At 48.8% G+C, this 26,078-nt stretch overlaps 6 protein-coding genes across 6 annotated transcripts; 3 read left to right on the top strand and 3 right to left on the bottom strand.

Annotated features, from left to right (window-relative positions):
- Positions 1–1,616: 1,616 nt before the first annotated feature.
- MYCFIDRAFT_213739 (uncharacterized protein) lies at positions 1,617–3,259 on the bottom strand (the record flags this gene model as incomplete). The annotated part of the gene is made up of 1 exon (XM_007923987.1): positions 1,617–3,259. One exon carries the CDS (start codon positions 3,257–3,259, stop codon positions 1,760–1,762), a length of 1,500 nt encoding a protein of 499 aa, XP_007922178.1. The 3' UTR covers positions 1,617–1,759.
- Positions 3,260–4,162: 903 nt separating this feature from the next.
- On the top strand, positions 4,163–4,581 carry MYCFIDRAFT_18437 (uncharacterized protein; the record flags this gene model as incomplete). Its single annotated transcript, XM_007921471.1, has 2 exons — positions 4,163–4,305; positions 4,356–4,581. Coding segments are annotated over 2 exons (369 nt in total), but the record flags the coding sequence as incomplete, so codon positions are not given.
- Positions 4,582–6,905: 2,324 nt separating this feature from the next.
- On the bottom strand, positions 6,906–9,714 carry MYCFIDRAFT_78585 (uncharacterized protein; the record flags this gene model as incomplete). Its single annotated transcript, XM_007922332.1, has 3 exons — positions 6,906–9,089; positions 9,141–9,495; positions 9,554–9,714. The coding sequence occupies 3 exons, from the start codon at positions 9,712–9,714 to the stop codon at positions 6,906–6,908; spliced, it is 2,700 nt and encodes an 899-aa protein (XP_007920523.1).
- Positions 9,715–10,461: 747 nt separating this feature from the next.
- Positions 10,462–11,694, top strand: MYCFIDRAFT_2219 (uncharacterized protein; the record flags this gene model as incomplete). The annotated part of the gene is made up of 2 exons (XM_007921434.1): positions 10,462–10,828; positions 10,889–11,694. Coding segments are annotated over 2 exons (1,173 nt in total), but the record flags the coding sequence as incomplete, so codon positions are not given.
- A 1,299-nt stretch (positions 11,695–12,993) lies between these two features.
- Positions 12,994–13,917, bottom strand: MYCFIDRAFT_127687 (uncharacterized protein; the record flags this gene model as incomplete). The annotated part of the gene is made up of 3 exons (XM_007923988.1): positions 12,994–13,082; positions 13,164–13,725; positions 13,780–13,917. 3 exons carry the CDS (start codon positions 13,915–13,917, stop codon positions 12,994–12,996), a joined length of 789 nt encoding a protein of 262 aa, XP_007922179.1.
- A 506-nt stretch (positions 13,918–14,423) lies between these two features.
- MYCFIDRAFT_171051 (uncharacterized protein) lies at positions 14,424–26,078 on the top strand (the record flags this gene model as incomplete). Its single annotated transcript, XM_007923989.1, is given in 22 exon segments — positions 14,424–14,441; positions 14,472–14,716; positions 14,756–14,779; positions 14,827–14,938; positions 14,971–15,070; positions 15,112–15,129; positions 15,149–16,014; positions 16,060–16,069; positions 16,104–17,457; positions 17,491–17,521; positions 17,554–17,986; positions 18,031–18,043; positions 18,076–18,171; positions 18,201–18,269; positions 18,314–18,376; positions 18,452–18,652; positions 18,716–18,742; positions 18,803–18,878; positions 18,908–18,922; positions 18,956–19,051; positions 19,081–19,115; positions 26,060–26,078. 22 exon segments carry the CDS (start codon positions 14,424–14,426, stop codon positions 26,076–26,078), a joined length of 3,921 nt encoding a protein of 1,306 aa, XP_007922180.1.

Below are 26,078 nucleotides of genomic sequence, written 5' to 3' on the forward strand. Positions count from 1 at the left end.
ATGTCTGTACCTGCGCTGTGAATACTTGGCATTCCAAGTCCTCGCCCTCGCCCTGGAAGAAGCCACAACGAGCTACAGTACTTACAAACCAGATTTGCTCGTTTAGTACCAGCGTCTCGCGTAAGACTGCCAGGACGGAGACCCCGCTGTACGACGGCAGGTCTGTCGTTGCTTTCATTGGCGGACGAATATTCCAGGTGTCCTTGAGAACGCCTCGAAATGTCAGCTATTAATGATCGGGTCCTGCTCTTGCACATATCGTCTCGGCCAAGTGGTAATCAAAGTTCCACGGATTGACTCAGAAGAAGCAGAAATCACACAAGCCAATGCAAAAGCCACGAAAATCGAAGCAAACGTCTACAAAATTCTCGGGAGGACCCATGACCGCATGGCAAACTGCCTCTACATTAGTCCTACAAACGACGTGATGATACTGGAGTTCTACGGCCACGGCAACCTGAAAGACTACATTACAACCCCATAGAACCCCAACGCTTCCGCAACTCCACAAATGGGGCAAAGCAAATGATCGAAGCTGTCCAATTCGTCCACAGCAAAGGTATTCGACACTCGGATCTCAGACTCAGCCAATGGTTCCTGGATTCCGGAATGAACGCGCGCCTCAGCGATTTCAATTCATCCGGCTACGACGAATGTCTGACCTTGGGTCTTCGTGGCGAGAAAGCTCTGGGAAACGAAAAATCCAAGCCATTTCATGCCTCGAGACACTTTTGAAGATGACTTCAGTTCGCTCGGATTTATTTCGCTTTGGGATCGGCGCTTTTTTGAGATTGAATCTGGGAGTACACCGTTTGTTGGTGTAGATGACGAGACTATCACGCAGCGCTTTGCTCTGAGAGAGTTTCCTGAGGTTGAGGATTTGACGCTGGGATGCTTGATTTTGGGGGCGTGGGAGGGGAAATCCGATGAGGCTGCTGAGATGCTAGTGATGGGTAAGCAAGTTTGGGATTCTGGAGATCCAATATACTAATTATGCAGCGCTGGCTGCTAGTCAGGACCTGCAAGCGCATGCCTACCACAATCAGGAGCTTTATATTTGGAGCTTTTTTTTGCAAATAGCGCCTATTTTTGCAACCTTTGACACTGCAAGAAACACTTCTCGGTCGGGGATATGTCTTTCCACCTCATGTCCGAGAAGTCTTTGGACCGCAGCGCTTCTGATCACCGGCGATGGACATAGCACATAAGGCGAACGAGGCAAGCAAGAATTTCCACCCTTGGCGAGCGAAGATGTCGACTTAACACTGTTCAAAGCCTCGAGTGGGTTATGCCGCGCTGACTATATCGTGCGTTGTCAACGTAACCAGAACGAGTAAGGTCACAAGAGGTGTTTGCTCAGCGGACTCTTTCCACAGTCTGTTTGGGAAGAAAGAAGAACGAGAGCACTCTTCGGTTTGTAAAGGCAAAGGCCACGCCACGAAGTTTTCGACGTATATAACTCTTGACAGTGGATGGGGTGCGAAGGCTGGATTTGATGGCCGTTGGTGGAGTCTGGGAGCGAGAGTGACCGGACCTGTTTTTCTGTGAATTTCGAAGCTCACATCGGGCGCGTGAGATTGTGTTCCCAAGGCCGGAGGCTCAGATCGTGCTCTATTCGAGGGTCAACTCCATTTGAACGCGCTATCTCTCGGCCATTGTCTACGAGCTAAGCTCCTGACCCTCACTGCAGAGCTAGCCATAACAGACCACGCAAAAAGCCTCCAACTCCATAGCTCTGATACCACATGCAGAGCTGTAGCTAACCTCTCATGAACATCTGATACGTCTCATTATCCGTCTCTTCCGTGTATCCATATCCAAGATCCTTGAGAAATTTCTGTAATTCCGCTTCCTGTTCCGGAGGTGTCTGGATCGCAGCCAGAATCTTGGCAATGTCACCTCCATAATTTCGATAATGGAAAAGTGAGATATTGAACCCTGGTTGCAGCGTCGTCAAGAATTTGTAGAGCGCTCCACCTCGTTCCGGAAACTCGAAGGCGAAAAGTCGTTCGTTGGCCGCATTACTTCGGCCTCCGATCAGATATCGAATGTGTGTTTTCGCGATTTCGTCTCCTGTTACGTCGCGGCTGGCCATGCCTTCGTTTTCTAATCTGTGCATCAGGTCTTGTACATCACGGACTCGAGCGGCGGCTGCGACCTGGATTCCGATGAGGACGTTTGCTGCTGCTTCTGTGGCGTATCGGTAGCAGAATTCGGTGACGACCAGCGGATTGACTGTTTCTATGAGCTTAGCGAAAGCGCCTGGTCGCTCCGGAATCGTGACTGCTAATAATGCCTCCTTCTTCTCACCAATTGCAGCGCGTTCGGCTACGAAGCGGAGTCGATCGAAATTCATATTCGCTCCTGAAGCCACAGCGACGAGTTGGCGACGAGTGTCCTGCGATGGATTTGACCGAACATATTTCTTCAGTCCGGCCAAGGCAAGCGCTCCTGCTGGTTCCAGAATAGATCTCGTGTCTTCATACACATCCTTAATGGCTGCACAAATAGCATCTGTGTCGACCTGAACAACCTCATCGACGACTTCTTGACAAAGACGGAAGGTCTCTTCACCGACAGTCTTGACGGCTGCCCCATCCGCGAAAAGTCCGACACTTGGAAGCGTCACTCTCTTTCCGAGCTTTAGAGACTGTACTAATGCGTTCGCATCAAATGTCTCCACGCCAATGATCTTCACGTGAGGAGCAACTCGCTTCACCCATGTACCGATGCCAGCAATGAGGCCACCTCCACCAACGCAGCAGAATATGGCCTCCAGCTTGTCGGTATCCGCCTGACGAAGGATTTCCATGCCAATGGTTCCTTGCCCTGCAATGACATACGGATCGTCGAATGGAGGAATATTCGTAAGTCCATTGGATGCCGCTCTCCGATTGCATTCCGCTTTCGCTTCATCGAAGTCCGCTCCATGAAGGACGACATTACCGCCAAGCCTAGAGACGTTCTGATGTTTAATGGCTGGAGTGCCAAGTGGCATGGTGATGGTTGCTGGAATGCGTAGTTTACGTGCAGAGAACGCTACACCTTGAGCGTGGTTGCCAGCTGAACAAGCAATGACGCCCTTCCATCGTTCTTCTTGTGTCAAATGGGCCATCTTGTTGTAGGCTCCTCGCAATTTGAACGAGAATACTGGAAGCAAGTCTTCTCGCTTGAGCATTACTGTAGTCTCTAGTCGGTTGCTGAGATTTACAGCATGTGTGAGGGGAGTCTGCTCAACAACGTCGTATACTTTCGCCATTGAGATCAAACGTAAGTACTGTGAATGCATTAGCAAGGCCAAGGTCACTTCAACTTTTAGGGGTTACCGTGGTGTGGTCTGAGAGGTCGGTGCCCTGGTTCGCGTTGCGAGACGGATCGATCGGCCCTCAACTGGCAAATAAGACTCACATCTGGATGGCCATTGGGTAGCAGCAAGTGTTCCGGCAACAATGATGTCGGTTTTACTTTTGGTGTTGCTGAAGGTGGCGAAGGATTAATAGAATACTCCGTCAACGCCAACTGTGTATGTGATGGTTTTGGCGTGGTTGGTGCCTTCACTTCTGGTGTTTGGACGCCATTCTCGCTCTCCGTGGTATGAGTGCCATTGGGCACTCCATTTTCCTCGCTCATGGCTACGTGTATGTCATGGAGAAGCAGTCCGTGGAGATCGAGGTTTCTTATATAGAGGCCGGAATACGGTGGCAGCTCAATGCCGAATATGTGCGGTCAATGCCCCAGTCATTCGGGGATATGGAGTCGAGGCGGTAGGTGGTGTTCACAAAATCGAATCTTGGTGTAAAGTGTAAAGCCAACCTGCATATCGGCTGAGGCGGTACGAGCCGATGAATAAGGTTTCCGCTAGCAAGGGCCCGCTTTTCTGGCCGGAAGTGAATGTGCTCTGGCTGCGGAACGACATCACCACTTTTGCGCATACCATCAAACGACTGAGCAGATTGGCTGTTCAACATAGGTACCTCGCGCTCAACTCATTTCGCGTATTGCATCCAAAGTCGTGCGGCTGTCAACACAATACTTGTTAAAGTCAAGAACAAGCATATCAACACTCCTACACCCACCAAGGTAGGAGTGAAGGTCCACACCACCAATATCGGAACAGCTCTTGGGAACCACATCGCCGAATATGTCCGTCCCCGGAAATATCAATACCGCACCTCCGCCTTCGTCATTCGATGAGAACAAGGACTTCTATGAAGAGTCAAGATGGGCGAAGATGAAGAGAAGGTTGGTGGAGGAGCCTTTGATTCCACTTGGTTGCGCCTTGACTTGCTGGGCACTATATGAAGCGTAGGCATATCCGGGAGAAGTAGAGTCTGATCGATGCTGACGAGATGTAGGACACGATCGATAAGAGCTGGCGACAAACACAAGACGAATAGAATGTTCCGTCGACGTATTTACGCTCAGGGGTTCACAATCGTAGCCATGCTTGCTGGATCAGCATACTGGAAAGGCGACCGTGAGAAGCGGAAGCAGTATGATGGACTCGTGGAGGAGAAACAAAAGAAGGAGCGCCATGCAGCGTGGCTGAGAGAATTGGAGATTCGTGATGAGGAAGAGCAGGAATTGAGGAAGCTGCGCAACAAGCTTATGCAAGCACGGACAGCGGAGAAGCAAGGTTTCAACCAAGACGAAAGAAGGCTTCTGGAAGAGAAGCAGAGAAAGAATTCTGGGCAGGAGGGAGGTGGCTTTGGTAGTATAAGGAGTACCCTGGAGGCCAGCGAGAGCAGAAGACCAAACAGCATATTGGACTCCGCCATGGCTCTATGGCGGAACTCACGGTGAGAAGCATAATGTGAAATTGTTCAGACTAACGCTCAAGAGCGGCGAGACACCTTGATCATTGTATAGATATTGATGGCAGCGGCACAGTATAGCCTTACGATCAGACCTGCTCACAGGGACGTGTCTCAACTCACGGGGCTGCGCGCACCTATCCTCCCAGACACAAAATCATTTGAAATGTGTCGCTGAACATACCAGATCAAGCGTGTAAAATCTAGTGGAAGTCTTTGCACAATCTGGTAAAGGTATTCAGGAGCCGACACAATGCTCGCGATCGATTCATACAACACGATCAGAAGCCTGTGACCATCCTGCACTGGTGCCAAGAACGCGTCAAATCAATGGAACGCTGAAGTCAGATACACCAGGATATGGGTCGCCTAGTACAGCGACAACATAAATGCAACACCAGCGTTGAGGCTCACTCCGCCCTATCGCTAAATGGCTGCGATTTCGACAAGACGGTTATGATCGCATTGGAGGATCATCAGATGATAGCCCCCTTCTGGCAACCGCGAGACTAGTACTACGGGAGACCACTGCTCTGCTCTGCCTGACACCTGGCGCCAGCTGCGTCGCTTCCGTGAAAATACTGGCAGTCGCAACGACTAGCGCAGCAACCGCTACTACGGCAAGACCTGCCGGCTGGAGTCGAGGTAAACATTCGACTGTTCTCCGTCTCCTCTCCCTCTCTCCACAACAACACACACTGCACTGCCAAAACATCCTTCACCACATTCCCAGCCAATAGCAATTTCAGAGCCACTATATCGACAACCAACAGATTCACAACACATCAATCCAGCGGAGATGTATCTAGCCACTGTACTCGCACTGATCGCCGCCGCCGCAGCACTTCCCTCACCGGCAGAACTCGGAACAAGCCAGTCTCCTCAGTACTATACTCTTTTCGCTGTGAAGGGCAACGAAACTGGCAATGGGACTCCTCTCTACACAATAAAAAATGGAAGCAACCCAGAGAACCCAGAGGTGTTCTTCGTGACCCGCCACAGATATGCCGACCATTCTGCGCAAGTCCTTTGGCAGCCCACTACTGCAGGGCCGAGTCTTGCTTTGGACCATGGCTCGACGTCCGTCCCTATCACTGCGTTTGAGGAGGTAACTACAGCCCGAGTGATTCTTGTTCAAGCGAGGATGCTGATCTTCTCTGTAGCTTGCTGTTCCGGGCAGAAAGCATCCCGTTCGTGCCATCCCGGGATCTGATTTTCAGACAGGATGGTATGAAGACGCGGATGGCAACATTTTGAACCATTCCAGTGGAAAGAACAATCACCTTCGTAAGTCGAATCTGATGTACCTACACTGTGTTGATGGCGTTCGCTGACGGAACCCTAGTCTGCAAAAAGAAAATCAATCACCACACGGAGCAAATGCTGTTCTGCGGTATGGGCAAGGACAATAAGCATGCGCCGAAAAACTGTGAATTTGCCAGACTGCGCCTGGTGAAGAAATGACGAAGCCACATGGAGGAGATGGATGGCTCACGGGCCCTACCTTTTGGCTCACAAGAGCGACAACGACGAATCCTGTGTACTTTACATAAATGTCTAATCAAGTCCTGACCTACATGTACTCCCACTCATACTGAACACGCCTTCTCGTATGCCACAATAGTCCTCTGTGACCGATTACGTCCCAATGTCTGCCCGATACGTCTGCATACCATGAAGCTCACCTCAGCTCCTGACATTGACTCACCACTCCGATGTCTCCCACCATCATGCACGATGGCAACAACACAATGTAGGCGCGCTTCTCTTCAACTCTCACTCAACCTCTGCCTGCAAAACTCTCCTTCCCAAGTCTCACCCTTACCGGAGGACATGCTTCAAATCATGATGGTATTTATCTAGATTCATTTCGAAATTATATACCATTCATCCTCTAATTTATCCATTCGCTTCGAAATGCGACCGAGAACTCAGAATAGTTCACTTCGACGTGTCGGGCATGGACATATCACACGCGATGGTGCAAGGATGCTAGAGAGAGAGAGAGGGTATTGCACAGTGCAGCTCGACACTGGAGTCGTTTTGAAGCTAGTGCCAGGCGCTGCAAGATTCTGCGAGGGCAGCATACAATTAAACCACAAGCCAGTAGTTCATACACACACAGTGCCTCTGCGCATGCTGAAACCATCCGGCAAAAGGCTCCTGTCTCAGCTTTTCCGGAGCGATATCCTCCATCTCTGCACCGCACCTTCGGCATACTCTGAGTGCGGCGTCTGGTGGCACTTGCACCTTTCTCAGCACATCGAGGATTCTGCCATTCTTTGGTCTCTTGCTATTCGCCAATTGCAAAAAGCTGGTGTCATAGAAATGCAACTTGCCCAGATCCATGTTCTCTGTAAGCTTCGGGATCGTGTTTTCGAGCAAGCTGTTGACGGCAGGCTCGAGTTCTGGAGGGATTGTACCATCGACCATCATGTTGATTTCCAATTCGCCTCTCCGATCCAAGGATACGTTGGATTTGGTGAATAATGCTTGTCTCACTGCTTGGTCGAGTTCTGCGACCATGCCTTCGAATTGCTGTAGTTTGAATGGTAGCTGACCGGCTAAAGAGAAGATGGCCTCCATTTCTTGCCTCTCTATGACGGAACGGGTTCGAGGGACAACGTGTTGGAGACACTGGAGGTATTTGACAACCCATATGGTCTGGAAGCGGACCAGCGCACGCGAAAAACTGCACAGTAAGACATGCAGGGCAGGATTGCCGCTGGTGGAGGCAAGTTTATCGATGACTTCTTTCGCAGATGACCCAGCCTGGACATCTCGCTTGATTGTGACGATGGTGTTGACGATGTACACTATCAAGTCCATACACCATCGGACTATGCCTCTGACAAAGTGGACAGCCTCCGGCGAGATTTGTTTGACATCAGCACGTCCACAAGTGGAGGCAAGAGCTGTTCCAGCAAGGCGTAAGTTCAAGATGGTGAGAGCGTATTGCGCCGCGAAGTTTCGTTCGCCAGTCATCGGATTGGTTCCAAGCGCGAGTTGCGCACTCAAGCAGCGCGGCACAAGCGGTTCTTTGAGCACAATCATTTGCTGACGGCCATTTTCATGCATCGATATGTCGGGACTCCTATTCAGCATTCGGAATATCATCTTCACGACCAGCGAGCGTAGTTCTGGTGAAGCATCTGGTGGAAGAAGTGCCAGTGTTTCATCGTTTGCGATGTTATTGTAGCATAAGAAAGCGAACTGTCGCGCTATGCAGACTGCAGCGGCCTCAATATAGGGACGGTCATCGCTAATGCCATCATCCACAATGTGCCAGCCGCGAGTCAGCTTCATGCACTGAGCCTCAACCTTCTTGTCAACTCGAACATATACGAGGCCACTGCCATCGCCAGACATGGCAATGTGTAAGTTGTGTTCGCCAGGTACATGGTCGAAGCCACTCTGGTGCAGGTTGGACACCGTATCTGTGCTCCCAAATGGGCCCAGAGGTTCCATGGTAACACGATCTCGAAGGTCCAGGCTGCCATCGCTATTCGCGAAGGCCAAAATTGTATCAAACATCTGCGATTCAAATGTGAGAATGACCTTGCCATTGGTGGGAATATCAGGTTGCCTCTTGAGCACGGTAATCTGGTTGAGGACCTGGTTGGTGTTGCTTCCAGGCTTCAGTTTGGTGAAGCTCTCGTGTAAGGTGGGTGCAAATGTTTCTACGCTCCATCTAGCGATGACGCTTGTAGAGCTTTGGTCTGGTGATGCATGCGCTGGGAACGCAGCATGGGTGAAGATGGCAAGGATGTTTGGAAGTGTCGGGACTTGCTGTGCAGTTTCCGCTACTTGAGGTATGATTCGCAGATGGGTCAGCTTAGCCGCGTCGATCTGCTGTGGTCGGACGTTGTTGACTGCAGTCAAGTGATGGACGTCAAGTGTTGGTTCGACCCTTAGAATATTGACGCCAGGTCCACGACTCTGCTGCGAAGCATTCCACACGATCGATACTCTGTACAGCCGCAGCCGGGATGCACTATCGTAGGTGACTGCAAGAAGATCGGAATTATCTTCGCCAAGAGCAGCGTGTGTGACGAGTCCGTCAGAGGTTCGAAGTGTGTCCAGCATTACACTGGTTGACTGCCAGCCTTGGCCCTCATTCTGATAGCACAGAGTGAGCTCAGTAGAGCGACTGATGTGAAGAAAGGCGTGCCTTCCTTCTGCAGGATGATGAGCTCGAAGGCCTTGTTGGTCGCGCAACTTGATTGTCGCATCCCATCGATCACCATTCTTGTGCGCTGCATCGATGTAAGGACCCTACACAACATTAGCCATGGAGCGAGTGTGCTCGTCTCAGGGGGACCTGACTCGGAACTCTGCAGGGAACAATGCTAGCCAATGAAGACCGACGATTGCATTGAGCTCGTGCTTGGAATCGTCTCTGGCCAACTCGCCCTGCGTCGTGCTCATTCTGCCAATGGCGCCAAACACCGAGGGCAGGTGCACATGACCGGCATCATCCACTACGACGAGATCCAGGCCGATGCCACTGAACTGGATGTGCACGAACTTTCGACCCTCAGGCGCCTTGAAAGGATAATTGGAGGCATCACTGATGGTCCAGGCGGCAGTCTCTTTGTGTCTTATCATGGTCCGAAAGGTGATTTGAGTGCCATCGGGCGATATTTGCGCGATACTTCCAGTATTGGACCATGCGATCTTCCTAGTTCACTGTTACCAGGCATGCATCAAGACTGACGTTCGGTGCCTTACAAACTCACGTGCAACACCCGCGGCTCTGCATTTCTGCGATCCGCAAGACCAAGGATGCTGGGAGAGGCGCGGCAGGCATGGCAATGCTACCATCGAGGCCGACCGGCGCCTCGCCAAACAGATCGTCCATTGTGCCGTCCATCATTGCAGCATCGGGCAGGTCTGCCATGGTGGCAGTCTCCAGGCTGGCTGCGTCCATATGGCCACGTCTGCTTAAAAACCTTCAATATCCGTGTGGACCACAACGGAGTCTGCCACGCAACGCTTCTTGCGTGCCGCATCACAGCATTGGAAGACTGATGCGAAAACGTATGCGTGTTGGAAATGGTCTCGTTGTGCACGATTCACCAACAAGTTGCCAGCATGGCCCGCCTGAGTCGCGACTCGCCTCGTGAAGCTTCAAGCAATCTTGGCCCGCCGAGGGCTCTCTGCCGTGCCACTATGACCGCAAAGTCAAGAATGCTGTGTCTGATAGTCCGCTATCGGTATGGGAACTGTGGTGATGGATGCTCGTGGACGGCAGCGATAAGGAAATCGGGAGATGAATCAATGATGATGCATCGGACGGTGTTCGAGTCCAAACAGCTGTTTGTTTACTCCTGCCCGTAACCGGGTAAAGCCGAGCGCATTTCGAACACCTCCAACTCCAACCTCCTCTATTCACGCTTCACACGCGCTATTTAATATTCACACCCAACGCTCTTCACTGCGCGCCAACCCCCGCCCGTCGCTACCTATTGTACGATACTGGAGACGATGCTATTGTCGGTGTAATTCTGTACAAAGCCCGGTCCGCCTCGCGCCTCGCGCCTGCTCCCTCCTCTGCCCTGCACCCTCCCGTGTTCGCCTCGCCTCGCCTCGCCTCGACGACACCATGGACGCCCCTTCTGACAGCAGCGGCTTCTCGTCGCCTCTGAGCAGCGTGCCTTCTTCGCCGTTGACCGAATTTTCCAACTCGCCCAGTCCGCCGCCCGAGATGCGCTTCTCGTCGCGTCGCAGCCCCGGCCCATATCCTTCACCACCCGCGTCACAACAAACATCACAGAGCGGCTCGCCGGTTCCAGATGGCATGGACTCCAAGACCTCATCAGACCGCGAGGATCGTCCTGCTAAGCGCCGGAGAATCACGTTGGAGAAGGAGCGGACTACAGAATATCTGGATCTACGCGCCCGTACTGTTGATGTCGAACAACAAGCACAACTAGACCGCCTGCTCAATGTCCTACACAAGCGCCAGAAGATTGTCGTAATTGCCGGCGCTGGCATGTCTGTTTCCGCAGGCAGTAAGTGCTGCCATTGCCCGTCCCATCAATAACGCGTCCGATTGCTAACACAACACGTAGTCCCTGATTTTCGCTCGTCGCAAGGTCTATTTCGAAGTCTAAAGGAAGAATACAACCTCAAAGGCTCTGGCAAGCATCTCTTCGACGCGTCTGTATACAAAGATGACGTGTCGACATCGTCTTTCCACGACATGGTCAGCACAATGTCACGTCTTACCAAGGATGCCAAGCCAACTGCCTTTCACCATATGTTAGCAACCATTGCCCAGGAGGATCGTTTGCTTCGACTGTACTCACAAAATGTGGATGGCATTGACACCTCCATGGACCCATTGAAGACATCTGTACCACTAAAGAAGAATGACGAGAATAAATGGCCGCGCACTGTTCAGCTGCACGGTGGACTGGATTACATGGTATGCTCGAAATGCCACGAGCTCTCCGATCTGGACCCCAGTCTCTTTGACGGACCTGTACCACCGTTATGTTCGAGGTGTGAGGAAATTAATGATATCCGCACGAACCATGAGGGCAAACGAAGTCATGGTATTGGCAGATTGCGACCGCGAATGGTCTTGTACAACGAACACAACCCAGATGACGAGGCTATTGGCGCAGTGACGAAGGACGACTTGCGCAAAAGGCCTGATGCTGTAATTGTTGTTGGGACTACCCTGAAGGTGCCAGGAGTAAGAAGAATTGTTCGCGAAATGTGTGCTACCGTACGCGACCGGAGAGGCGGCGTCGCAATTTGGATCAACAGTGACCCTCCGCCTATTGCCAAGGATCTCGAGGACTGCTGGGATATTATTGTGCGAGGCCCATGTGATGAGGTTGCCCGACACGCGGCGATGCGCAAGTGGGATGTTCCCGCAGCCCCAGAAGAGTTTGCCGAGGTCAGCGAAGAGGACGCCAAAAAGGTCGCTGCCAAAACCATGCGCGTTCAGCTGCCGAAATGTCACATGAAGCATGCAGCCAAGGAGCCTTTGCCTTCACAACTGCACAAGAACAACAGCTTCAGGCCACCGCTTCCCGAAGAGACGCCACGCAAGCCTATGGACTTTGGCCCGCTGGATTGGAGTCCGATGGGTACACCTAGAACCTCGATCGTGCCAAGCATCGAGGATGATGAGATCTCCGGCGATAGCATTGCTGTAATGAATGACGATACAGTCTCACTGGCCGTCACCGGGCTTCTGACTCCATCAAAATCGCAGCGTAGCTCGCCAGCGGAGAAGCTTGCCGCAAAGACAAGCGCGAAGCATTCGGTAACAAACCTGAATGACAAGCTCAAGGCAGGCACAAAGAAGCAGACAACAGTCAGAGGTGCCTCTAAGAAGGTCTCTGCTACCACGAAGAAGCCCGCTACCGGGGGCAAGGCGCCTAAGAAGGCCACAAATGTGGGCAGACCGAGAAAGAACGCCAAAGCGAATGCGAAGCCTGGTCCAAAGGTTTCGCTCAAGAACTCTTTCGCGTCCAGTAAACCTGGTGCGACAGCATTGAAGGCCGGCCAAAAGGACATGGAGAGTGCAGCAAAGAGCCCCAGCAAGCTACGCGATGTCACGAATGCGTCTTCGGAGCCCATGGTTCCATTGTCGCCACAGGATTCAAGGAACAACGCGTCGCCTGTGCAGACGCAGAATGTCGATGCACCAGTGAAGCAAGCGAATGACCCCAATCGAAGTCGAATGAGCATCCAAGGAATCTGCAACTAGGAGTTGCGGCCCCGCGAGAAATCTCGGACGAATCGCATTACACATTAGGAGCGCACAGCAAGTGACAATATTGATTTCTTCGTCAGCTGTGGTAATGATATCGCATTTCGGAGTGGCGTCACGGCAGCTTGGGGTATGAGACGAAGAGAAGATGAAGTTACTTTTTTGACTTTCGCCGCATGGCAACGCGTAGACAGATGTACGCGCATTTGAAGAGATACCCTGGGAGATGTGGTATTATTGTGTATATGAAGATGCAGGAAGCTTTCTCAAATGCAGGGAGAGCAGCTGCAGGATAGTGCCAGACTATCGATATCTATGAATGACAGTGAATCTCACCACGCTTGATCGCCTTTACTTCTCCCATACTTTACAAGTGATCGTCTCGTTGCTGTACATTTGCGCTTGTGGGGGTATCTCAATATCAGTCTTCTCGTATGCTCATATCAATCACTTGCTCGTCATCGTCGTCGTCTTCGGAACAGGCGCCCTTTCCGCTGCTGGCAAAGGTCTCCCAGCAGAATCCGTCCGATTCACCACTCTAGGAGGTGGACTTCGATTCTCATCCCTCAACCTCCTCCCACCAGCCAAACTAGCCCCAAACTCCTCATCTTCAGCACGAAGTCCAACATCCTCCCCCTCTTCCCTTGTCCTCCGCCCTTCCCTCCTCCGTCTCCTCCTATGATCATTCAACATCCCAGACCTCTCATCCTGAACATCATCATCATCTTCCTCTTCCTCTTCTCCAACAAGCTCCCCCTCCTGCGTCTCCACATCCGGCGGACAAATCCACTCCTTCGGAACCACACACGGCAACGCAACCCCAATCGCCGCCGCACGATTCAACCACCCCGGCGCACTCTTCCCCGTCAACGCCTCGCACAAAGCATTCGTAAAATGATTACAGTTATTCGTCAGCAGGTGGTAATCCGTGCCGAGAAAACTTTCGGATACGGTTTGGATTTTCGCGGAGATTTCGCCGGGTGTGCAGAGGCTGAGGCCCGCTAGGATCGAGCAGCGGAATCTTCCACCTGGAGGCAGGTATTTGGGGCGGGTGTAGTATACTCCCGTGACTCCCCGTTGCGGGTGCCCGCCGTAGGCGTATTCGCGGTTGGAGATGCAGATTCCTGAGTGGAGGAGGCTGCCGCCGAGGGTCCAGAGGAGGGAGGAGAGGCGGCCGGGCTGAGGAGGTGGTTATTAGTGGATTGTTGGAGGTGAGGGGTTGGGGAAACGTACGGGTAGGAGGTCGTAGACGTTTATTATGATTTCGGTCTGTTGGGCTGAGGCATTGTGGGTGGGGGAGTTGGAGGGTAACGTTATGGATGCTGAGGTGGATCTGTGATTTTGTTTGGGGGTTTTGGAGGTTGATGACATGATTGTTTGGGTATGGCGAGGGTATTATGAAGGTATTTATACAGTGAAGGTGTATGCATACACGAATCGTGAATGTTGATTGAGCATGCGACAGCTTGCAGTATCTGCCGACACCTACACCAACTGGGAGCTTCCAGGTCCCATTGAGTTGTTGGTTGTTGGTTGGCAGTTGCGCGCCACGCGATCGGCTAGCAGCAGGGGTTTTGCATATAAGGAGGACAGAACTTATCCGGTTACGCCTGCGTATATTTGATCCCTAACAAACTCTGGTAGGGACATCTTGAATTCTGAAGCTATTTCTTTATCTACCTACGCCCTTTATTATAGGGTGGATATTCTAGTTCGAAAGAGGGCATTCTGTTGCCTCTATATCTTTACTAAAATCGCTATATCTATATATCGCGTTGTCTCAAAAATCCAGCTCGAAGGACTTAGAGAAATTTAGCTTCACTTAGGATAACTAACACACTGGAAGGGGGAGAGTGGATCCGATCTGTCCTCCTTATATGCATAACCGCAGCAGGGTTCGGCTTCCCTGCAGCGGAGTTCGACAGGGATCTTGGGATGTTGCGCCTGACGTCGGCTGCATCTTTCACTTCACTTCAGTATCAACTCTATCACATGCTCCAAGTCCTGGACTGGTCTGTGGCTTTATGACGCCTGGTTCCATCACAAAATCTCAAGAGAAGGACAGAATGTACCAGCATATGTGGAGTGGATTCATCATGGCCGCCAATATCAGTGCCGTCCTGTTTCAACGTCCAGACTGGAGTTCCAGCGCGGTTCACCTTGAAGGTAGGTGAAATGGATAAACGGCGGTCAGAAAAATTCGAGATAGCGGATCAATGCTAATGCTCCCCTCGTTACTCGGGTTACGGTCGCTACGTGCTTTGAAAGATAGAATCTTAGGGGGTCGCCGACGAGGGCTTCGCAACCGACACCCCTCCGCTCAGCGGCGTGTCATCGTACCTCCTCTAGAACCACCCTCCAGGCCGCGAGAGGGGGCCCTCGGTCGCTGCGAGTGCCTACTTTGTTTGGAGAGAGTGTGTGTAGGCTTGGCATATGAAACCGCCATTCAGAATTTCCGTGACTGCCATTTATGAAGAACCGGTGAAGCTAGAGGCATCTTTAAAGCCCGTGCGCTTTCTGAAACGTTTCTAACGGACTGTGGAGTCATGGCTGCATCACCTGCAGGCATTCAGAGCGACCAAAGTGAGCTTTGTTAGTTGAGTGCGCTTTGACACTGATACTCTTGTCTCTCACTTCCTACACGAGTGCTTCACGCACTTCCCGCCGACAGCTCAGGCCTACAACAACGTCGCCATGGACCGGAGCTCACTAGATCCGGCCATTCTCGAAGAGCTTGACAAGAGCGATCTTGTAAAGGAATGCCGCAAATTCCACCAACAACATGGAAGAATGCCGAGCATGAAGGACATGCAGAGATCCAAGGCTTTTCGCGATGCACTGGGTAATGCCGTGAAAGATCTCGGCAAACCAGGCACCACCTCAGGATACGGCGACTCCAAATATCCATACAGCTCCGCTGCCCCTTCGCCTGGCTGCCGCGATGCTTGTGAAGAGTGCTCGGAGCAATATCGAACAGGTTTGGGATTGGCCACGCGACCTTATGAAGAATTCCTGAGCGACAACGAGGCTCGGCAGAAAGTTGAATACCTCAGAGAGAAGACGGAAGAGAACCTCAGCCACGTGCGCCAACAGCTCAAGACGTATGGCAATGCGATCATGAAGCGCTGGCTGAAACGCAATGTCAGCAAGCGTGCGAATCTGCTAACACAAGCAATGCCCGAGCTATACTCCCAGAAGGCTAGCTTCGTTCAGGAGATGCTGAAGATCACCAGATTTCTCGACAAGGACAGGAAGCTTACTCGCAAGATCAACCTTATGCCATATCTCAGCATCGAACTGCTGAGCGAGAACCCGAATAACCTCTTAGCCCTTCTATATTATCGCACTCATTTCAACCCAGTCCAATGGGCTGCCTTTGACTGCCATCAATTCTCATACTTCTTGAGATCGGGCATGATGGAGGCAACTTACAATCCGCATTGCATCACCAATGACCATGCATGGCGAGTACTACGGCCGACTAGCATTCTGGGATCGCGACGCGGCTCATAGATGGGACATTGTGGGATTTCCGCGAGCTCTTCTGACCTTGCAAGCTCAAGAGTTACTCTCCCGCCAACTTCGGGCAGTGGTTGGTCTTCTACTCAATCCACAACCTGAAAACGCGCAATCTGGATGCGATGTGTTTGAGACACTCGCTGCGACCGGTTTTGCTACCACTGCCGGAGCCATTACACAAGACGTGACATTGACCTCGCCCTTCTCTGCCCCACCTTGCCTCAACATGGCGGAGATTGTGGCTACACTGCGCTCTCGACTACAAGCGTGCGAGGATGAGCTTTGGTTGCTTCAGACTGACGCTGATTATTTGCGAGAGCATCTGGCGAAGATTGATAGCTCGTTAGCGCAAGAGTCATTCAGTGGTGGAAGTCGGGAAGAGCTCAAGCTTCAAGTCGTCATGATCAACATCACTAAAGTCGAAGATTGGCAATATCTATTGGATGAAGCAGAGCAAGCCATGAGCATTATGTCAGAGCTGTCATCTCGGGTTAGGCCTGGCCATCCGCTACCAGAACAATACGCGAACGCCCTTGCCATCTTCGAGTTCGCGCTGAGCCTGCAATTTCACCGGCAACAGAATCATCTTGGAAAACTTATTACTGCTTCCAGCGATTTTCGACAGTACTTCAGTTATGTCGACAAGGAAATAGGTGCTCTTGGCATCGATGCGTCTCTCCAGAAGACACATCGTCATGATCCAATCTTCTACAACCTCGCGATGCTCCACACGCACGAGTCCCACAAGTCGTTTCCAGCAGCGCTCCACGTTCGTCATCTTGATGGACTTCTTGCAAGCCGTCCTCATGAGGAAGCGCGTAGGATCAGTCGAATGATGTATATGGCCGTCTCGGACATGGCGGTCATCGACGACACATTGACCAAGATCAAATTGCACCGACCACAAGGACTACGGATGACGTCGCTAATGTCACTTGGAGATCGACCAAAGCCTACTGCTGACGAGAACAGCATCATCGAGCTTGTGGCCGGACTGGACCCTCCGCAAATGGAAAGGTGGATGGAGAAATTGACGGAGAAACATGTCTTCGATTCGTTCTACACCATATCAAACTACGAATACTTGCATCCTGTGCTCCAAATGCTTGAACACCAGCCACGTTGCACAGGTAGATACGAGACCCGGGACCTGGACGCCTTTGACAAGTCGCAGAAGGCTTTGTTCGAATTTTGGCAAGCTATGAGAGAATGGAGGTTGCACAAGATCTTGACTTCTTTCGATCCTATCCCCGACTTAGACAGAGCTATGAAGAAAGTGTTTCCGAGTACTATTGAGGAGTACAGGCGAGATTTGGAGGAAGAGCGTGCTGCAATGGCAGCTGCAGTCGAAGCGAAGAGTTTCGGTAAGTGCCTCTCCTCTGGGGATCAACGGTGATGCTAATGGGCGGTACAGAGAAAATTAAGCGAGCAAAACCGCATATTCCATCTCAAGAGAGTCTGCGGCTTCCAAAGAACGAGACGCCGCAGTCTGTTTGGGGTTTCACCTCGACCGAGAACACTGCAGTCCAGCAGGTCAAAGAGAAGAAGAAAAGTCGCCCATTGCACTCGGATCTTCAGACACTGAGCATTGCAGAGCCGCACCAGGAGTCCTTCACAACTCCACAAGAAACGATCGCAGTGGACAAAACTAGTCTGACTGTGTTCCGTCGCATGTATGCCAGTGCGCTCGCGAAGAAAGGCCACATCAATTGGGATGACTTCGTGGCGGCGCTCATTGACATTGGCTTCTCTGTCATGCCGAACAGCGGCTCCGCTGTCACCTTCAAGGAAAAATCTGGAAAGGGATCCATCGTCTTTCATCGCCCCCATCCAGATTCTCACATCGATCCGATCATGCTCAAGTCCATGGGCAAGCGGCTGCGAAAGTGGTTTGGCTACGATAAGGAGACCTTTATCGAACGTGGCAAAAACACGTTGTAAATTCTAAGTCATGCATGCAATCAGATGGACTAGTCGCGTGGGGAAAGGAGGACAATAGGTGACTATTAGCTCCTCCAGAAATGGTCCACTGGTCCACTTTATCGCGCAGAGGGCGTGCAGAAAGTCATGGCAACCGATTGAATCGACGAGCCGTGAGTACTACGAGTAGCTAATCCAAGCCTTCCCCCAATCAGAATAAACATTACTGGTGACTCCGCGTGCCTTTGGTACATCAGTAATCAAGCCTTCCAAGACGACCTCCTGTGAACTCTGCAAAGTAGATCGTTCCCGGAATCTGATTGTTTAGATCACAAGGACCACCTAGCCTAGTCGGCAATACGAATTCCACCGGCAGTCCCATCTCCGGATCGTATTGATCGCCTAATACTAATAAGCCTTAAGAAAATTAGAGCTACCTATCTATAGCTAAGGCCTAAAAAGGCAGCAATCCTAATATTCTAACGCTCCCACCTACCAAAGCTCTAAGCAGATCCCAATCACCAGAACGCAACAATATCAATCCTCCCAGTCCCGGTAGCATCCAACTCTACGGCCGCACGATCTCGATTCCTAGCTCCATAAATCGTGACCCTCAAAGCCCAGCGGCGGCACACCTATGGACGGAAACGGAAACTTCAACTCGGTCGTAAGTCCTTCTATCCGCAGACTTTAATCCTATCATTGCATCGCCCGACCCGCGACTTCTGAGAATCAGAGCTTGCCGTCTGGTAGCGGGGTGGGAAAAACGGGTTTGAGTAGTTTATGCGGAGGAGGATTGCAGTGCGTTGCCGGCAAGGGCTGGGAGAAGGTTGGAATTCCGTGTCAAGGACGGAGACGATGGGGGATTTGGGGGAGAGGAGGAGAATGGGCATGTTGAATGAGTTGTTGCGATAAGGCCCAGCGCGAGCGGGGTATGGTTGCCGCCTAGCTGACCAACACAGTACCCAAGGAGGGGATAGGAACTCTCATCGAGATTTGGAAGCGGAGGTGCTCGCAAAATCATGGTAGGAGAGCGCGTATGCGGGAGCTACCTCCATTTAGGCTCGTGGGCATAAAGAATTGAGTTGCGTGAAGGTGATGAATGGGGATTATATTGCGACCGAGTGCACGTGATAGATTAGTAATTAGGGCTAGCTTCCGAACTTACCGACAACCAATCACGAGCACTCTACCCAATTCTTCGCCTACGAGCCTAATATAAACCCGTACGAAACTAGCCTACTAAACACTAATATAACACTATAACGTATATAAGACATTCTAAATAGCGGAGGTTGTAGCCCTACTAATTGCGCTTTATTCTACCTATTAAACAAGTCTATACGACGTTAGCGCGTTAAGTTTTCGCTATTCTACTAAGCCGACTCGACTATAGCTATCTAGATTACTAGGCGGCTAGCTATACTGCTAGAAACACCTTAACATATAATATACCGCATCGCCTAGCTAATACTTAGAGGTCCTTCTCCTAATGCTAGTAATTATTATTTAGATAGGCGAAAATTCTGTCCGATACCTACTAACCGCTTTATAGCTTTTAAGGGTAATCGACAACCTTCCTATAGCCGACTCGATACTTCGAGGTCCTTCGTAGACTATTTCTAAACACCTTTTGTATATAGTATAAGTCTATCCGAGGTATAGTTATTAAGTTGCTACTATATAGCAGACGCGACTCTAAAGCTAAGGTTAAAATACCTAAAAGTCGCTACTAGTACTACTACTATAGCTGCTACTACTGCTGCTACTACCGCTAGCAGACCGCTAGTAGACCGCTAGTACTACCGCTAGCACTACCGCTAGCACTACCGCTAGCACTACCGCTAGCACTACCGCTACTACTACCGCTAGCACTACCGCTGCTACTACCGCTACTACTACTACTACTACTACCGCTGCTACTACTGCTGCTACTACCGCTGCTACTACCGCTGCTACTACCGCTGCTACTACCGCTAGCAGACCGCTAGCAGACCGCTAGCAGACCGCTAGCAGACCGCTAGCACTACTGCTACTACTATCCTTTAAAATGTCTAACGAACCTTCTAGTAAGATAACGGTATATAATTACAACGATAAAGGCAATCTAATCCTTCCGCCTTAGTAGTAAGATAATAGCGGCGATCTAATAAACTAGGATTTAGATAATACGCTACTTCTAGGCTAGCTAGGTTATTAGTACGCTCTAGTCGGTCTACCTCTTCCTAGACAGATAGTAGTATTACTAATGCACTCTATAAGCGGCTTCCTAAGCGATGTACTAGAGACTATCGTACGACTAGCGGATATACCTAGGGTTAGCGACTTCGAAGATAAGCAGTCGGAGTTAGAGACTATAGATAAAGACTTTAGCGAAGAAGACGAAGATCTTAGTAGTAACGAGGAGTTAGATACTTGCGATAAAGACAATACAGTCGATAAAGATAAAAATAAAGATAAAGATAAAGAGGCCCTAGAAATGGTACGCCGTACTAGTAAAGACGTTGCGCTTAAGCGGCTCCTCGACAAGTATTATAAGGAGCTAAAGGATACTATAGTAAAGAATAAAGTTAGTATAACCTACTTTATTAAGTATCTAGTCGGCAAGCCGGGCGATAAAGTATCTACGTCTGCTAAAACTCGTAAGACTACTAAGCGCTCTAAGCAATACGAGAAGAACCTCTAGGCTGTTATCGATACCTTTCTAGAAGATCGCCTATTTAGTACTCGTATTATTCGCAATAAGCTAAAGAACCTTATTAGCAAGGATTTGTTTAGTATATATAAACTAGAGTTCTATAACTTCGAAATCGACCTTAGAGATATAGACGATACTATCTAATAGGTCGCTCCTATATAGCATTAGTTACTCGGCTAGGATCTGCTACCTAACGTGCGTCGCGATTATTACTAGTACCGGACTAAGTTCGCGGACAAGCGTAATATTATGCGGAAGCGTACGACGATACTAACCTCTTAAGTCCTATATTCTATATCTTATATTAAGGCATTATTCTTTCTAAAGGCCCTTAGAATATTCCTTATTAGTAATAGTACGAGTCGTCGTACGATCGAGGTCTTAAACAACCTAAACATTACTCTAGTATATTAGACTATCTAGATCTTAATAGATAAGAATGCTAATTATATAGAGACGCAAATTGCTAAGCTATGCAACTACCCCGACAAGCAGTATAGTAGTACTATCGACAATTTTAATTAGATACAGAACCGTACCGACTAGGCTACTAGCGATACTAACTAGATAGTAGCTATAACTACCTCGTATGTAGCCGTTAATAAGCGCATTCCGAAGAGTAGCCTAAAGAAGAAGATAATCTATTACGACAAGCCGCTAAACGCTAATAAGATCTTTAAGAATATCTATAAAGATAAGGTAATACGACCGGATAGAGAGGAGGTTTCCGATATTAGTATTAAGACTGCGCTCTTCTATATCGATAAGGCTATTACGTATACGTTCCTAGAGGCCGTAAAGGCAATTTTCGAGAATAGCGGTAGTAATCTAAAGCGACTAGTATAGCTAGTAATCGATGAGTTAGACCCGGCCCGTATAGAGGTATATTTGTAGCCTATTTCCTTTAACGACGAGGCGACTATTAAGGGTATATATACTATATAAGACGAGATCCTACTAAAGTTCTAGGACCTAGACCGCGACAAGGACTTTGCGAGCGGGCTAGAGGGACCTCTATATATATAGAATAGCGACAATATAACCGTCGTACGTAGGTATAGCGTGCGTAACGAGAGTGTCGAGAATAAGGACCCGTACGACAAGCGCGACAGCCTCCTTATATCGCTAGCCTAGTTCTACACTATAATAAACTGTGCATTTACTATCCTACGTACGTACTAGGATAAGAATAGCGATAGGAAGCCTCTTCTAAGCGCTTAGACAGCAAAGGGCGATGCTGCATTCTAGTATAGCGAGAACAAGGTTAGCAGCACTAAGCTAAAATTCTTCGAGATCCTTCGGCTTCTTAAGACTATATTCCGGGCTCGTAGTGTCGGTACGGCTATTAAGTGGTTGTCTAAGCAGGGCCGCGTTGTAATCTCTAGTAAGGAGAGCCGTATAGATACAGTTAAGGAGGCCCTATCTAGGCTAACCGCTTAGCAATACCTAGAGATAGTGCAGGATATCTATAAGAAGCTCCTATCTATCGAGGCATAGCGTAGCTTGCCGTACCGCGTTAGTAAGCCGGTACCTAATACCTAGTATACTACTATAGCTCGGATAATATAGGAGATTGAGATATTCCTTACCCTACGCCTCGGGGTCTATAACACAGATATTAGTTATCTCCGTCGATCCGTCGACTATCTAATCCCTAGTTTCCTCGGTACTAAGTAGGGAAATTATAGTCGGATAATAATATATAAGCGATAGCTGCTTAGTCTAGGCTATAATAATATCCTCTAAGAAGCTATTCTGTCTTCTAGCATTATTACTAATAGGAAGAAGGGTTATGCAATAGCGGCGGATAAGTAGCTCGAGATCTATAACTACGAGTACTTAGAAGACATTAATCGCATCGGTAACTCGACTTATAACCTGCTAGCAACCTTTAAGAAGATCGCACTTAACCGCAAGCCGGCTCGTATACTACGTAATATAATAACCTCCTTTACTAGTATTAAGCTAAGCAGTTACTACACCTATAAGAATACGGCTATTAACGTCTTTAGCCGCGTAGAGAAGCTATTCTCGGATAGCTTTATAGCTCCGTATAGTAATAACAGTAGGTATGTATCGGACGATATCTAGTAGCTTAGTAGCGATTAGATCCGCGAGAAGGTCGCTATATTTAACTAAAGTAACAAGGAGTACTTCGAAGGTCGTTCTACTATTACGGATATAGTCGTAGAGGACATAGAGGCTGCTAAGGCTAGTCGTAAGGCTACGACTAATCGTAGCAATATATAGGGTGCTACTATCGATAAGACCGACTCTAAGTAGGTCGATGCTATCTAACGTACTAATAGATAGGCTTAGCTTATCGATGCGGAGGTTAAAGTAGTCGATACGACAGGCGGTAACTAAGATATAGACAAGGGCAGCGGTTATAGCGACTAAGGAATAAATAAATATAGCTTTTATATTCGTTTATAGTAATCTAACCTACTATATCTACTATTTAGGCCTTCCTTACTAGCTTTATCTCTTAGGTGCTAGCTTTATCTTATAAGTGCGCTTGCCGTCGACAACGATAGCCCCGTTAACTAGGCGGTTAGCGGCGAAGTAGTAGCGGTAGACTAGAGTACGTGCCTCGTCGGGGGTACTTATAAAGTCGAAGGGTTTAACTAGGCGTACGATAATTGCTTAATAGCTAGCTACGAAGGGTTTAGCTAGGCGTACGATAATTGCTTAATAGCTAGCTAGGCTAGGCGTACGATAATTGCTTAATAGCTAGCTACGAAGGGTTTAGCTAGGCGTACGATAATAGCTTAATAGCTAGCTAGGCTAGGCGTATAATGCCTCTAGTCGCTAGCAATTCTAGCCTTAGGCATTCAACTAGCAGCAGTTAGCGGCTATTGCGTTGAAAGTGCGATAATATATAGCCGTTATTATTGCCTTGCTATTGTAGCTAAATAGCGCAATCCTATTAGTAGAGGCAAACCTTACCTGCGATACGCTAATATAGACCTACGCTTCCTAGTTTAACTTCTTCTTCTTCTTCTTCTATATACACTAACACACTAACACCCCTAGCAATATACTAGCTATCGGCGTATACAATAGTGTCGATACCTCTTTATCGTATATAGGTAGCTCTATAGCGATTAACACTATCTCCTAACTAGTCCTACGGCTTGCTACCGATAGAACCGCTTAAGTTAGTTAAGGTTCCTCGATCGGTAGAGTTTGTTTAGTCCTTCTTTTCTTTTAAGGTCTCCGATAGGCTTTGCCGACGTAAGACGTTACGAAGGCGACTCTCCTAGCGAGTAGGTTGTTTTCTATAGCTTTAGCGGGCGTCGACTGCGTATTTAACTAAAAGAGCATAGTTTTTGTTAGAACATCGTAGTCTTAGTGCAAACTGCAGAGGTCTTAGATAGATTAGCGGAGGTAAAAACTCTTTAGTAAGGTACACCTATAATACGGCTAACGGTCTAACTCGGTAAAAACTCTTTAGTAAGGTATATCTTAAGTAGCGGCTCGATAGCGACTCTCCTACTAAGTAGGTTAATAGACTAAGTGGGTTAATAGGTTCGTAGCATTGCTACAGGTCTAACTCGGTAAAAACTCTTTAGTAAGGTACACCTTAAGTAGCGGCTAGGCCTAACTCGGTAAAAACTCTTTAGTAAGGTATACCTTAAGTAGCGGCTATAGGCTTCCTACGTTCGGATTCTTTACAGGATAATATACGCGTATCTAGTTAAGTCGGCGTAACGCCTTCGTTAGGACTGTTAGTTATAATAACCTTAGTCGTTGCGTAAGGGCCTCTAGTATACTTATTAAGCCCGAAGGCGCTTAGTCTTAGTCTTAGTCTTAGTCTTTACTGCTACACGACTGCAGCCCTTTGCGTATTAAGACTGCTATTCGACTATAGTGCGTACCGATCCGAAAGCGCATTAAGACTGTTATCCGACTGCAGTACGCCTCCTCTTCTAGTAAGCGCATTAATATTACTATACGACTGCAACGCGCTCGATAACCTTTTTTTTTGCGGTATCTCTAACACTAAGGGCGCGGTTATACTCTATTGTTATCTAGGTACTAATAAGTGTCGCTTTAGCGAATAAGCTATTGTTGTTTCGCTTAATAAGTCCCTTCCTATATACCTCGTGCTATAGTTAGTAATAGAATGCGTTAATTGTTGCGTATTACGCGTAGTATATAGGCTATATATAATTGTAGTATGCTTCGGAGTATATGCTTCTATAGCCGCTTAGTGCCGCTAGTTAATTAGATCCCCGGACGCTACTGCTCGTTCTTCTCTGCCTCGTATAGTAACTAGTTATCGGAATAATCGTTCTAGGAGAGTCTAAGTAATAGAGGGCGTTAACGTAAGAGGGCTATCGTAGCTTCTTAAAGAGTGCTTACGCTCGATATATGTTATCGCCCTACGTATCTATCCTTGCCGTATATATTATAGTGCTAATAGCTGCGGTGCAATAAGTATAGTGCTAGTATCGCTAGTATCGCTAGTGTCGCTAGTGTCGCTAGTATCGCTAGTATTAGTAGTATTAGTAACTTCTTAGGTTTCGGAGGCGGTTCTTAGTGCCTAAGGCGGCCGTCGTTATCGTATTAGACACTTTTGTTAGCGCTATTTGCTAGAAACGCGCTAAATCGACGTATCTCGCTATATTAGTAATGCTATTATAAAAGTCGTAAAAGTCGGTATTGTAAATACGCGGAAGGAAGCAGCTATAACGTTTAATCCTACTAATTAAGCGCTCTACTATACTAAATCCGGGGTCTTAGCGGGACTCGGCATCCTTGTCGCTTCCTCGAATTTACGCTTCTCGCCTAGCTCTTATATACTATCGATATATACGACTATCGACATATACGACTATTAATACCTATAACTATCTACAAACCCTCGTCGCAAAGAATACGATAGAAAAGCCTACTTAGTAAGCTTACGAGGACATAATAGAAGAGCCTACTTAGCGAGCTTATAAGGACATAATAGAAGGGTAGTAAGGAAGGACCTTATTAAATGCCAATTCTAGCGCCAATTCTAGCGCTAGTTCTCGCAGAAGCAGCTCAACTAGGCATCCTACATTATATACCGGCTCTCGCAGAAGTAGCTAAACTAGGCTAGCTCTCGTAGAAGTAGCTAAACTAGGCTAGCTCTCGTAGAAGCAGCTAAACTAGGCATCCTACATTACATACCGGCTCTCGTAGAAGCAACTTAACTAGGTATCCTATATTATACGCTAGCTCTTATAGAAGCAACGCGATCGAGCGTAGTATTACGGCTTACTTTTCCGGGGATGGGATAAGGACTTAGCGAGCTTATAAGGATATAATAGAAGGGTAGTAAGGAAGGACCTTATTAAATGCTATCTCTAGCGCCATCTCTAGTGCCAATTCTAGCGCTAGCTCTCGCAGAAGCAGCTGA

This window comes from Pseudocercospora fijiensis (assembly GCF_000340215.1).
Source record: "Pseudocercospora fijiensis CIRAD86 unplaced genomic scaffold MYCFIscaffold_1, whole genome shotgun sequence".
Lineage (NCBI taxonomy): Eukaryota > Fungi > Ascomycota > Dothideomycetes > Mycosphaerellales > Mycosphaerellaceae > Pseudocercospora > Pseudocercospora fijiensis.